The sequence below is a fragment of the Candoia aspera genome, chromosome 1 (genome assembly GCF_035149785.1).
Source record: "Candoia aspera isolate rCanAsp1 chromosome 1, rCanAsp1.hap2, whole genome shotgun sequence".
NCBI classification, from domain to species: Eukaryota; Metazoa; Chordata; class Lepidosauria; order Squamata; family Boidae; genus Candoia; species Candoia aspera.
The window spans coordinates 1,357,695-1,371,802 of record NC_086153.1 but is presented as its reverse complement, the minus strand read 5'-3'; the positions used below and the strand labels follow the sequence as shown (position 1 = coordinate 1,371,802).

The 14,108-nt window shown below is 54.4% G+C and overlaps 1 protein-coding gene across 1 annotated transcript; it reads right to left on the bottom strand.

The window, feature by feature from the left end:
* Positions 1-217: 217 nt before the first annotated feature.
* On the bottom strand, positions 218-12,307 carry PIPOX (pipecolic acid and sarcosine oxidase). The gene is made up of 8 exons (XM_063295228.1): positions 12,149-12,307; positions 11,817-11,965; positions 10,321-10,534; positions 7,354-7,536; positions 5,071-5,223; positions 4,603-4,764; positions 1,676-1,751; positions 218-594 (listed from the first exon to the last, which is right to left on the bottom strand). Exons 1-8 carry the CDS (start codon positions 12,266-12,268, stop codon positions 464-466), a joined length of 1,188 nt encoding a protein of 395 aa, XP_063151298.1. The 5' UTR covers positions 12,269-12,307; the 3' UTR covers positions 218-463.
* Positions 12,308-14,108: the final 1,801 nt, after the last annotated feature.

Genomic DNA, 14,108 nt, shown 5'->3' with positions numbered 1-14,108 from the left:
GCCACTTGAAGATGGGTGGACTTCAATTCCCAGAATTCCCCAGCCAGCAAGGGGAATTCTGGGAATTGAAGTCCACCCGTCTTCAAGTGGCTGAGGGGGAGAAACGCTGCTCTGAAGTTTTCTCTTTCTCTTCCTGCCTCTGCAAAAAAAAACTCCATTTCCTTTGACATGATTAATTCTTTTCAGGGTTAGAGCTGACGGAAGGGTGAAGCAGCAGGCCTGTTCAGCAGATCCCTTTAATAGGAAGCACACCGCGTGGGAGACCCTCTCCTGGCCCAGCACTGTGGGAGGGGGCTCTTCACTTCCTCAGCCTTAAGGGACCCCTTCCCTTGGCACCACCAGGAAGCTTTGCAGCCATCAGGATCTTTGCAGCCTGGAACTGCAGAGCTGAAGCCATGGATCCAGTTTGGATGGATTGCCGTGAAGGAATGTTTGGCCTCTCCTTGGCAATGCCGGGTGGAGCTCATAGGCTGGCTTTAAGCGGGGCCTGGAAGCGGCTAAGCCGAAACGGGGTGAGATCAAAAGCAGGCTCCTCCCCCAGACTCAGTTCGCAAAGGATCTTTCCCACAACTGGTGCAAACTTGAAGCCATGGCCTGTGGAAGAGACAGAAAGGAAAAACAGACACACAATCCCCCTTTGCCTCTGCTTCCTCTTCCTCCCCTACATTTTATCACTATTTGGCTTTTGGACTTTGGACTTTTTAACCGTATTTACTTAACTACACCAGTGTGCCAGCTGCAGCCCTGCCTGCTCAGACCCTTGTCACTGCCTGCTCCGACCGCTGCAATGCGCCCTCCGGGGGGCTGCCTCTGACAACCGCTCTGAAGCTGCAGCCGGTTCAAAGCCCAGTGGTTCACGTGCCGGCCGGTGCTCGCCAGTGGAAGCGCACTCCGCCCTGCACTGGTTGCCAGCAGACCTCGGGGGGCAATCGAAAGGGCTGGCGCTGCCCTATAACGGGCCAAGGCATCTGCAGGGCCACATTCTCCGCTGGCATCGGCCTGGGCAGCTCAATCGACTCGGGAGAAGCTGCTAGCGGGAGGTAGGTGGGGGGGGGGGCTGAGGCCCAGAGGCTGTGTGTCTCTTTACATGTTGTTGTATTCTATTCGTATCCTCCTTCGGATGGTGGAAGTTTTCCTGCACTTTTAGTCTGTCCTTTTGTCACTGTGAACGGCCGAGAGTCCTTTGCTGCAGGGTGTCCCTGGGATCAATCAACCAGCAAGAAGTAGGGTGTGTGAGATGTTTAGAGTTAGTTCAGATCAGAAAAGCAGCAGGAACATCTGCAGGGGGGGCAAAAGAGTCAAGATAGTGCCTGTGCAATTGAAACTCCACCCCTTTTCGCCTGGGCGACACCTGTAAAAAGGGGGCAGGGCTTCAATAGGGTGGGCACCATCTTGACTTTTTGGATTCCCTCATGGACACGCCTTCCTATAAAGGAAACCAGTTGAAGATACAGGTGGCCTCCAGGTGATCTGATTACACTCCCACAATCACTGATGTGGATGGAAGAGGTTGGCCACTGCTGCTAGGCACCTTGTTAATTTCCAGCTGCCTATAATCCTGGGATTTCCTTGTGGTCTCCCTTCCAAGCCTCCGCGACAGAAGGATCGATCCCCTTTTCGTTAGAGAGCATCCTTCCCCTCTCCTCCTGCCATCCTGCCCCATGGCCCCGTTTACCTGAAAACCCGGCTCCAATTACAATGTTTTCAAAATGTGGGTGCCGATCTAATATGAAGTCCCCGTCAGGAGTGTTCTGAAGGGGCGATAAGAAACCAGGAGAAAAAGTGTAAGAGGAAATTCAGGTTCAGACTTTTTGGGAGCCCGAGTCAGCTTCCGGTGCCTGGGACGTCATGGGATACCGGGTGGAAAAAACCCATCACATACATGGGGAGGACCTTCTCCCCTTATTCTTGCCCAAGGGAACAGTATAAGTATCTACACCAGTGTTTCTCAACCTTGGCAACTTGAAGACGGGTGGACTTCCACTCCCAGAATTCCCCAGCCAGCCATGCTGCCTGGGGAATTCTGGGAGTGGAAGTCCACCCGTCTTCAAGTTGCCAAGGTTGAGCAACACTGATCTACACACAGCCTACCAGGTAGTTCTGACAGGGGTTGGTACTTTGGACTACCAGATCCTTCCCAAGGATTTCGGATACTAAAGACACCGTCGGAAAACGTGCTCCATTCCAAGTAATGCAACTGTTTGTCCTGATTCTGTCCATTCCTGTTGGGACCAGATGCTTCTCCAGACTTTTTGAGTTAGCACCAAATGCACCAGCTGTTATCGGTACCCTCACAACTTTCCTTTTCCAACTTGGCTCAATCTCTGTTGGAAGGGCTTCAGATTTCCCCAATTTTTCTAGTTCTTTCTCACGAACCCTTTTATCTCCAGCTCCTACAAGGTCAATTTTCTTTTCTTCTTTTTTCTGGTAACTGCACTCGAGTCTAGCTTATTACAGGCTCACTGTCTATCCACACTGGAAGTTCCACACAATTTCAACATCTTTGCTCTTGGCCACATTTTTCAATACAGGTGGTCCTCAACTTACAACTGTTCATTTAACGAGGGTCCGAAGTTACGACGGCCTCGGAATGGGTGCTTTATGGCCTGTGAAGCACTTCTGAGCATTGCAAAACTTCACACACACACCAAGGTCACATGATCACATTTTGGGCACTTGGCAACCGGCTTGCATTTATGACCAGCTGCAGCATCCCGCGGTCATGTGACTGCGTTTTGGGAAGTCTTTTGCCATTTTCCAGCAAGAAACGCCCATTGGGGAAGCTGGATTTGCTTAACAACCGCCGTAAAAATGGTCATAAAATCGGGTGGTGACTCGACTTACAACCACGATGAAAATTCCAGTGCCGACTGTGGTTGTAAGTTGAGGACTCCCTGTATCTGATTCCCCCAGTTTTTTGTTGCTGGTGAGTTGCAACTCCTGCTAAGACTCCAGGGAACGAAGGGGGACACCTTAGGGCGTCCTTTCAAATGTTCCATCTGTGCCACCTCCCCTCATCCACACCCCGGGGGTTCAGCGCTCTCCTCCTGTTCTTCGCCGGACCAGCATTTACCAGCGTGCTGAGTTTTCCCAATTTCAGCTTTCTTTCCACTGTTAGGTAGTGACCGTTCCAAGTAAGGCGACCTTTTGTCATGGATGAGTCGAGATTCTGTCCGTTCCTGCTGTGCCCAAATGCTCCTCCAGATCTTTTGGGATGCCACCAAATGCACCAACCCTTTTTGGCACCATCGTGACTTTTTCCACCTCTGCTCAGTCTCCGTCTGAAGTTCTTTCTCACTAACCTTCCTATCTCCAGCTCCCGCAAGGTCAGTTGTCTATGAATAATAATAGTATTTAAAGCTCTCTCAAGCCAAGGTCAGGGCTTGCCAGCTTTTCCTTTTGGCGGACTCTGCTGTCGTGGGGCCTTTTGCCGGAACCCAAAATGCAACCGTGAAAGGGATCTCCTGGGAAACTCCGCCAGCATCTTCTCTCAGCACTTATCCTGAAGTGGCTGCTTCAGACCAGAGCCAAGGAAAAAGAGGGTCCTCCTTGACCCATCTCCCCTTAAAATAACTGCCCATTTTTGCTCCTGGCAAAACTTGGTCTGGACTGGATGTTCCTGGCCTTCTGTTGGGACAGACAGAAGCAGTGCAGCAAAGGTGGTTTTTTGTCCCTTGTCCTCCTGAATACAGTCCTCCCTTAATGACCATTCATTTAGTGATGGTTTGGACTTACAATGGCACCAAAAACCCAACTTACAACTGGTCCTCACATTTACGACCATTGCTGTGTCTCCGCCGTCACATGATCGCCATTTTCGACCTTCCCAGCTGGCTTCTAGCAAGCAAAATCAATGGGGAACCGCGTGATTTGCTTAATGACCACTACAAAAATGGTCATAAAATTGGGTCAGATTCGCTTAACGACCACATTGCTTAGTGACTGAAATTCCAGTTCCAATTGTGGTCGTTAAGCGAGGACTACCTGTAAGGAGGTTCCATCAGACAGCTTCACAGCCACCTCATTATGTGTTTTCCTTCCCTTTCCTATTCTCATTTTTAAAAGCTTTCCAAGCAAAAATACCTGGAGGGGGGTGTATTTCAAATATGCCAAGGGAGCTCTTTCTCTCTGCCCCACCCCCCAGTTCTCTGCTTTACACCAGAGGCTGAGCTGGCCCGGAAAGCAGGATGTACCCGTCTCTGGAGGGCCTGGCACCTTCCTAAGGTACCAGCCGATTCACCCAAGACACTTAACCAACTCCCTAATCTAATCCAATTACTGGTCCCCAGAAAAAAAACTGATTTTAACTGCGGCCCCAGAAACCAGCAAACCAAAGTGAAAAGTAACCAGCTTTGCCCAAGGAGTGAGGCGGCTGCTCAGTCTGGCTGGCTGAGCAAAGCGGGCTGTGTGAATGGAGGTGGGAGAGCGGGGCGGTCCCCTCTTCCAGCTGCATGGGGTCCACTGACCATCAGCAGGTCACCACGCGTCTGCATGCTTGTGGGTGGGTGTCGGTGTAAAAAAGGGGCCTCGGTGGGGTTCCCAGATTTGTGTGGAAGACAAGGGGGGCCACGGGTGTCTTCCTCGCAGTCTGCCCCGCCTTACCGTGTATAAGCACCACTCCTGGACGGCAGGCTCCGGATCGAGGCCCGGCAGGTACTTGCTCACAAAATCCTGCAGGCGCTGGAGGTCAGGCAATGGGGGAGAGGCCCGGCCCTGCTGGTTGGGCCTGTCGGGGTCTGTGGGGGAGCCGTGGTGGTAGCAGACCTGGGGGGATGCAGGTGGTCAGCCAAGGATTTAACTTGAGGTGCCTCCCGGCAGGGCCAAAGACACAGCGGGGTGAGAGCCTCTGGTGCCAGGCCAGAGTGAGACGCTCATGGCCCTGTCTGGCTGCCAGGACTGGATCCCCCTGCCCCGGCCTGAGCGTGGCTGGTGGGGCGGGGGAGAGACCAGGTGGCCCATTTCCCATCTGGCGGCCAAGAGGCAGCCCCCTGCCTGGAGCAGCCTGGCACAAAAGTGCAGCCGCAGAGCAACCCCCACTTCCTCCTCCGCCCCACCCCCGTGACTTTTCACCTTGACCAGGTCCGGGTACTCGCCAGCCAGCAAGCCGTAGAAGTGGTGCTTGTCCTGGTTGAGGCCGATGCCCAGAAAGCACGGAGGCTGCCCCAGCAGGCCCTGTGGGCCCGGCTTCTTCGCCCGCAGGTAGCAGACTCGGATGCGCAGTGGCTGCGAGGGAAAGCTGGCTCAGGGAGGTGGGCAATGCCCAGCGTGCCCTTCACTCTGGGCAGGGACCCAACCAGGGCTGGGACTCAGAGCAGGACAAGGGTCTAGGGCGGGCCTGGGACCCAAGTGAATGAGCTCGGCGAGGCAAGCGCACCTCTGCCAGCTTGTCTGGGTGGCATTTGCTCCCTTCCCTGGAGGGCAGAAAAAGGGTGCTGGAATCCTGCAATCGCCCTCCAAACCAGCCTTTGTTTTCCACAATTAGTGCATTTAGCAGGGACCTTCCTCCCTGCATCGGCCTTGCTGGGCTCATTGCCATCCTGATGTGTGGGATTACAGCCCCCATCACCCACAGCCAGCACTGCTTGCATGTCTTCTTTTCAGGAAGATGGTGAACACTGTCCTGCAGCAACCCACTTTTGGGCACAGGAGCATCTCTCTGTGCATGTACAGATAGTCCTCGACTTACAACAATTCATTTAGTGACCGTTTGAAGTTGTGACAATGCTGAAAAAAGTGACTTGCGACCAGTCCTCACATTTACAACTGTCGCAGTGTCCCTGCGGTCACATGCTCCAAATTCAAGCACTTGGCAACTGGCTCACACTTACGACAGTTGCAGTGTTCCGGGGTCATGCGATCACCATCTGCAACCCGCCCAGCTGGCTTCCAGCAAACAAAGTCAATGGGGGAAGCCGGATTTGCTTATCGACCTCAGTGATTCACTTCACGACTGTGGCAAAAAGGTCCTAAAATCGGGTGTGACTCACAACCGCCTCGCTTAGCAACGGAAGTTCCAGTCCCAATTGTGGTCGTAAGTCGAGGACTACCTGAATATTTTTCTTGTGTCTTTAACTGATTGTTTTTTATTATTTGCATTATCTTTGGTTTGTTCTGACCTTGTTGGACACCAGCCAGAGCAGTTAAGCCCAGGCTGATCCACCAACAGCATAAATTAATCAATCCCCCATTAGCAAATAAGTAATTCGAAGTAGCTGGGCTGGGCAAGGCAGCTCTGCATAAACTGCAGGTGTTAAATCCTCCCAGGAGCCCAGAAGTGCAGAATCTGAGACCTGGGTCAGCCTGGGACTCCTGGAGACCTCAGACTGTTAAACTCGGGATGGAGAAAGTTACATTAGCAATATTTGAAGTTAGTGAAATAAAATGAGAAGAATCCCTTTTCTCCTGGACCCTCCCACAAGGATTTGGGGTATGGCCTCCAGCAGGCCTGCCCCCCAACCTCCCCCCACTGGGCCGGGTGGAACTTGTTTGATCCCCCTCCAGCTGCCATGGGTCGTGGGTGCCAGGGGCTCACCTCCCCCTGCCCCGACTTAAAATGCACCAGGGTTATTGGGAAAGGCCACGACAGGGAATCAGTCCACAGCCCAACCGCAAGACCCATGTGGTGCAGCAATGACCGTGTGGGGCCAGGAGTGGGCAGACATGGGTTCAAGCCCATCCTCAGCCCCAAAAGCTCCCTGGGGGACGTGGGGCCTGTCAGCTCAGCCTGCCTCACAGGGCTGTTGTTGTAGGGAAGAACAGGAGGAGCGAGTGCTTGAGATCCTGTACCAAAGGCAGGATATAATTCTAACAAATAACTATAATATCCCTGGCAGATAACACCAGATGCACACAGGGTGGAAGAAAACTGAAGTGTCTCCAGAGACAGTTTTTCCATTATCGAGCAGTTATGTCTACCAAGGAAACACATTCTAATGCACAGCCAAAGTTTGATTCTTCCTAGATTTCAAGAATTAATCGTAGAATATAAACACTGGAAGGGATCTTAGAGATCATCTATTCCAACCCCCTGCCTAGTGCAGGAATTCTGGACTTCTTTCCATCAAAGGCACGCCCTATGGGCATCCATAGTGGAAGTCCCCTGGCACACAACAAAGAGGGCTTTGTGACATAGCCATGGCTTCCATCTTGACTTTTTTGACCCCTTCTGCTGATGCCCCTTGTATAAAACAGCTGGGTGTGATTGTGCTGATATCCCCATGGTGGGGGAATGATGGAAGGAGAGATGTAGGGTGCTCCCCACCACTGATGCCATGGGATGCTCCCTAAGGCCAGCCTTGCACCCCAATTGTTGCAGGTCCTTGGGTCCCAATCCTTCCAGGGCGGCCTGCTTACCTGAAGGGGCAGCTGCAGCCCCAGGGGGGCCAGCAGGTGACTTGTCCATGCACCAGCTGTCACCACGAGGCGTTTTGCCTGGTACCTGCCACGATTGGTTGTGACTGTCACCACTGGTCCCGGGAAGATGCGGAGAACTTTCTCCCCGTCCCTCAGGGTCCCTTGGTGGCTTTGAAAGAGGTCCTGTTGGGGAGAAGCCGAAAGGGGGTCAGTCTTTCCCCGGTCTCTGCTGCTCCAGCGGAGCGATGCCCAGCTTCTGGAGGGCTCCATTCGCAAACGCCCTGACCCTGCTCGGGCACCGCGTGGCTGCACCCGCACCGCCTGGGAAGGGGCTGCTTAGCGTGGCCTAGATTTCCTGGGTGGATAAGGGTAGGTTACAATTCATCATTTTAGGCACACGCAGAACATTGTCCAAGCAATATAAGGACTGCAGCTTTCCTGGAGAGTAAACGCCCTCCTCCCCGCTTCAAAGGCCAGGGTGGGGAGTTCCAGCCTGCACCAAAGGATTTGTGTCAAAGAGTTGGAGGGAATGCGGAACAGATTTGCTGGTGCAACAAGATTGGGTGGAAGAGCTGATGCCTGGAAGACAGAAATTGAATTCAAATGATCCTGATAGCTTAAAGCAGCATTTCTCAGCCTGGCAACTTGAGGATGAGTGGACTTCAACTCAGCCGGCTGGGGAATTCTGGGGGTTGAAGTCCACCCATCTTCAAGTTGCCAAGGCTGAGAAACACTGGCTTAGAGAAAGGGGCTGAAAATCACACAATGACATTTAATACAGATCAGTGCAAAGTTCTCCATTTAGGAAATAAAAATCAATGGTGCCAGGATGAACAGGGGGCACCTGGCTTGGTGAGGGAAAGTGGGGAAAAGATCTTGGCATAAAAGCCAATTGAAAAGTGAGTAAGAGCCAGCAGTGTGATGGGGCTGCAAAAAAGGCCAATGCGATTTCAGGTTGCCTCCACAGAAAAATACTAATTCAGCTTTCCAGGAAGCAAAATGGGCTTTCGGAGGCCAGATTGTCTATCCGTTTTCCTGGGCTGCAAGGAGAGATGTCAATGTGATCCTGCTCACCCAGGAAGCCCCCCACCCCCCGCCATGAGTAACAACTCAGGGTACATGTGTGTGGGTGGGGGAGAGAGGGGCCCTCCCCATAGTGGGTCTGCTTGGCTCCCTTTCCCTGTTGGGAGTTTCTGGCCCCCTGTGCACCGTTCAGTCTCCCACGGGGGGGGGGGAATCTGGGGGTCCTCCGGATGTGCATCCACCTGGGTCTCACCTTATGCTGTGCCTCTGCCAGGCCCCTGAAGGAAGGGCCAAGGGCTGGCATCCCCGTGGAAGTGGGGAGGGAGGGGAGGAAGAAAACGGAACTCAAATTAATTCCATTCCCATAGAAATTTAATTAAAATTAAATATGGTTAATATAAGGGCTCTCCACTGCTGCGTATTTAATCACTCTCCCCTCCCCCCGACTGCGTGCAAAATGAGAACTCGGCAACCCCCGTTTGGAGGTTCCAGGACCCACACCACTGCGTATGACCCAGAGACTCTGCACTAAGATGTGGGTTGTTCTGGCAAGCCACGTTGGCTGGTTCACACAACACACAAACCCCCTTTGTGGCTGAGCCCAAGGGGGTCCCCGCCCGCTGAGTGTGCGGGAGGAAAGCCTTGTCCTGCCCTGGCATCTTCAGCAGCTGTGCAGACAGGGGTCCGGATTCAGCCCCAGTAGGAAAGACAGTGGGGGGAGGCTCTGGAGCAAGGGTCAGAGAGAGAGTCAAGCATGAAAGTGGTGCAATTCCGTCAACAACCATTCCCAGGATTAAACCCTTCCACACCTGTGTGCATCCCTGATCTGGGAAAAAGAGCCAGCCCAGCCCAGCAAGGCATGCAGAGTTGCACTGGGCACCATCCATCATTTAATTAAGGCTTTCATTAACCGTTGAAGCTTTCATAGTCAATTAATGACCCTTCTGTCTGGGACAGCTGGTGCAATTCAGAAACTGCTGTGACAAAGGAATGGGTTCGGATTTCGGCTCTCTTTGAGGCTTGGTGGGGCAGAAGGTCAGGATGGAGACCCCCCCCCCCCATGCTAGCCTTTCATTGAATTGGTAGCCCAATTCAGGGAAGCCCATTGGCTAGTGTGGCTGTGGAAGGAGTGGAGAAAGAAGGGAGGAAACAGGAATGATGTGGCATTTGAATTGGTAGCAGCTGCAACCTGCAGGATTAGGTTACCCGGCAGTTGCATGAGCATGCTGAACAGTAGTAGTCTATCTGAAAGAAAGGATTTGTAATCCCCCTTAAGGCAACTTTACCCAACCCTGGTTGGGAAGTCAACCCCCTGAATAGCCACTCCGCCTGAGAATTATGGGAGTTGGAATCCAACCTATCTGGAGGGCCCAAAGGCTGCTGTAAAACTTGGAAAATCCTGCTGATGGGAGCAAGCAAGCTGTAAAGTTCGTTTTATTTCACCTTCTGATGACATTTGCTTGTTGGTTTTATGGGCCTGCCTGTCTGTTGACTGAAACCATTTTCCTTTCTTTTTCCTTTCTTCTTTCTTTTTAAATGGCCCTGTGATGTTTTATTGTTGTATTTTGATTTGAACTTGTTTTCATTCTGTGAGGGTTTTCGAAGGCCTTTGGGCACGAAGGAAGCTCTGACGTATCAAAACAACAAAGGCAGACAAGAGTCGGCAGCCCCTCTTCCCTTCTGTGGTGGGCAGGAAGGGAATGCAGAATTCTCCCAGGGCTAGAAATATATATTTTAAAGGTTTGCACCAGCATTTGGGGGGGGGGGAAGACCCCTTCCTTCCTGGGAAGGAATTTATTTGTGCTATGCCAGGGTACAAAGCGTGGCCCCAGGGCAAGCAGGGTCTGCTTTGGCCAAAAGGCACATCGGGGAAGGAGGGAAAGGGGGAGACCAAGGTCAGGAATAAAGGTCATTTCCCCTCCCCCAAACACACACAGTTGGTACCTGCACAACCCTAAGCGCCTTGTTGGCATACAGGACGCCCGCCGTGTGGTCAGCTACAGCCATCTCCCCGCCGTAAGGGCGGATCCCTGGGAACCGGTGGGCCAGCTGCTGGGGGGTCAGGATCTCGCTTGGCACCCGGTGGCGCTCCATGGTCTCTCTGTGGCTTTGGAACTCAGGGTTGTCCTGGTGCCCCACCACCAGGGTGAGGATCGGTCTGTGGCAGAGGGAGGGCGGTTATGCCAGGGCAGCAGGACGGGGCAGAAGGGCCACAGGTTGGAAGGGCAGTGGAGGAGGGCCTGGACAAGCCACCACTGCCAGTCCGAGCAGGCGGGCCTGGCCTGGCCTTAGATGCTTCCCAAGAAGTGCCAGCTGCTCCCCAGGTGGTGCTGGCAGTGACAGGCTGCTCGCTAACAAGACAAATGGCTCCCCGCCTCTGACCCGCCAGATGAGATATCATTGAGATGCGCATATCCTTAATGGCTTTCAGGGAATCACATAAATTACTGGGAGAACCCACCTCGGCTGCTGGCAGGGCAAGGGGGGCGCGGTGTGTGGCTGTGCTGGGGGGCAAGGATGGTGGGGGGAGCTCAGCACATTTTGCAGGGAGGGGGTGTCATTCTTGTGGTTCGTGATGGGAAAGAAACACTTCTGGGAAAGAGTCCCCCTCAGCAGCGCCTTTGTGCCTCATTGGGGGAGGCAGGGGAAGAAAGGGGGGTTGCTAAGCCCCCCCCCATGTCCCACTGACTCCTTTTGAGAAGAGGCAGCTGAGAATAAAGAGCTTCAGGGAGAAAAGGTAAAACTGCTGCTACCTTGTCAGGATGCTATTTGGGGCATTAGCGCAAGCTTGGTGCCTGTAGTGCACCGCCCAGCGCCCAGGCCCACACCGCAGTCACCCAGCGTTGTGTGAATGGGGGAATTCAGGGACCCATCTGGACAGAACGGTTAGCCAAGCGGGCGGGCAGGGCTTGTGCCACCCAGCCCTCCAAAGCTCACAAAGTTCAACTGGGATCAGGATGTTGTGCCAAGGCAGCCACGAGGCCTGGATCCGACCTGGTTATGCAAGCTGCACGAACACGCCCCTCGTGTCGGCTAAGGTCGACTGGCGTCAGATGGAAGGCATGAGAAAAACATGCCAGGCTCCTTGTGGTGAATGTGTCATCAGATTGAAAGCTGCAATTCTCCAGGGCCGAGCTCTCTGGGCATGTGCAGAGGGCTGATCTCAGGCCATGGAGGAAACGCCCTGCCCCCAAGCTCCTGTCTGTTGAGAGCAAGGGCCTTGGCCAGAAGCCCCCTCCCCTTTTTGCAGTCCGAGGCTCCCCCAGTCACAGATAGACTATCTGGGGTCGGATCTGCCTCTTGGCGGCGTTCAGCACGGCGCGACGGGGGCGGGGCTTGGTGCAGGGAATCGCAGAACTGGGGGGACCCCAGAGGACATCCAGTCCAGCCCCCTCGGGAGATTCACCCGCGGCTGCCCGGGCAGAGCCCCGGCCTCTCACCTGTGCAGCCGGGTGCCGGCCTCCGCCTCCAGCGCCGCCCAGAGCCGCTTCGCCTCGGCCATCAGGCCCGGGTAGGGGTCGCGCGGGTAGGCGCTGCGGGCGATCCGGGTCTGGCCGTGCGAGCTCCCGCGGGTGTGGGGCAGCGGGAACTGCGGGGGGACAGGGAGCGAGGGTCAGCCGCGGGCGCCCCGGGCGGCGGGGGCAGGAGGCTCTCTGCCCCGGCCCACAGACCCCCGGCGGGCAAAGCCAGGCTTCCGCCGCCGCCGCCCCCCCACCCCCGGGGGACCGGCCGGCGGGCAGAGCCCGGTCCGGGTGGGGGGCGCCGGCGCTACCTGGTCCAGCAGGAGCGTCCGCAGCCGCCGGCGGGCCAGGTGGTAGGCGGCGAAGGAGCCCTGGATGCCGGCCCCCAGCACCAGCGCGTCGAAGGGCGGCCCGTCCGCCCCGTCCGCCATGGCCGCGGCTCTCCCGCCGGGGCAGAGGCCGAGTCCGGCAGGCGGGGCGGCCGGGCGGGGCTCAGCCTTGGCCGGACGAAGGGGCGCCGTCGGGGGAGCCGCCGCCGCCGCCGCCGGCCGCTCCCTCCCCCGCCCCCTCCCCGGCCGGGGGATTCCAGTGACCCCCGAGGAGCCCGAGGGTCGCAGGGCGGGCGAGGGCGGATCGGAGGGGCCGGCTCTTCGGTGCCACTCGGCGGCAGCTCGGCTTCCTCCTCCTCGGGGTGGCTTTGAAAGGGAGGAAGGCGACCCCAAGCCTGCCGCCTGTCCCCCCCCCCCCCACCACGAGAAACGCAGGCCTCCCTCATTTAATACTGGGAGTTTCTGATCTATGTCATAACCAAGGGTAGGTTGTTCCTCTCTCCACGGTTGTAAGGACCCCTCGACACCATCTAGTCCAACCCTCTCAGATTGGAGCACCCCAGACAGAGGGCTGCTGGGGTTGGGGCTGCTGAACTTGTGCACAAGCAGACCTGCCTTAACCCCCTACCCCCCCCCCCCCGAATAATTATGAAAAGCTTCAGAAGATCTCTTTCAACTGGGTGGAAGGTCAACCAGTGGCAGATGTGATTCAACTGAAGCGTCTTTGTTGAATCCGGTGGCTTTATAAATATAAGTGATAAGTGATTAAAAAAACCATGTGGAGTGATGCAGCTTGAGGCCAAAACTTCCAACTCCCCGGGTACATCAGTGGCTCTGAGCTGTCTGTGACTCACTGGGAAGAAGATCCTGGGGCCACAGAGGAGCACCCAGTCAACCCCGAGCACACAGCAGCGGAGAAAGCAAGTTCCACGCTGGGAATCTTAGAAGAGGGACTGACAAGTCCATTTATAGGGCTTATAATGATGACTCTTGACCCTGAGCCGTGCCCAGTCCCACAATGCATAACTGGGATTAAAACTATACAATCGGTTTAAGATTCCCCTCTTATATTAAACAAAGTCCAAGATCTAGTGGTCCTTGGAATTGGTTAAGAATTAACCAACAGCTAGGACTATTTCTATGGATCCAGGAGTCATGGATAAAAACATTAACAAAAGCACAAGTAGTCCTCACTTAACAACCATTTGTTTAGTGATGGTTTGGACTTAAGACGGTGCTGAAAAAACCCGACTTACAACCGGTTCTCACGACCATCGCAGCATCTCCACAGTCAGTGATCCACAGTCAGTGATCATGATTTGGACGCTTGACAACCAGTTCGCATTTATGACCGTTGCGGCATCACGTGGTCGCGTGACTACTATTTTCGACCTTCCTGGCCGGCTTCTGACAAACAAAATCAATGGGGAATGACTCACTTAACAACTATGTGGTTTGCTCAACCCCTATGGTGATTCGCTTAACGGCCACTGCAAAAAAGGTCATAAAATCGGGTCAGATTCACTTAATGGCCTCTTCGTTTAGCAACCAAAATTCTGGTCCCAATTGTGGTCATTAAGCAAGGACTATCTGTAAAGGGAACCCAATCTTATGAATGGGAGGGAACCCTTCCTGGCTAAGTGGAAGAACTAGGTTTTTCTGCAGCTTCCTAAAACCCAGAAGGAAATCACATGGGGGGGGAGTGCTACACCACAGGAGGAGAGCATCAACCAAGGTGGCCAATTACGTGGCTCCTGCAGGAGACCATCTTTAATCAGGTGGACTTTTAGCAAACCTGCCCTACTGGATCTCATCAGGTGGGCAGATGTTACTTGATGGACCTGCAAGATACCCTTTAAATCAGCATTGGTCAGCCTTGGCAACTTTAAGACCTGTGGACTTCAACTTCCAGAATTCCCAGCCAGCCATGCTGGCTAGGGGA

Bases quoted from the DNA above. Each gene is read 5' to 3' on its own strand.
- PIPOX (XM_063295228.1), bottom strand. From the start codon at position 12,268: ATGGCGGACGGGGCGGACGGGCCGCCCTTCGACGCGCTGGTGCTGGGG. The intron at 5,224-7,353 runs GTAAGCAGGCCG...TTTCCCTCGCAG, and splicing joins GGCTGCAGCTGCCCCTTCAG to CCACTGCGCATCCGAGTCTG. The intron at 1,752-4,602 runs GTAAGGCGGGGC...TCGCCCCTTCAG, and splicing joins AGGAGTGGTGCTTATACACG to AACACTCCTGACGGGGACTT.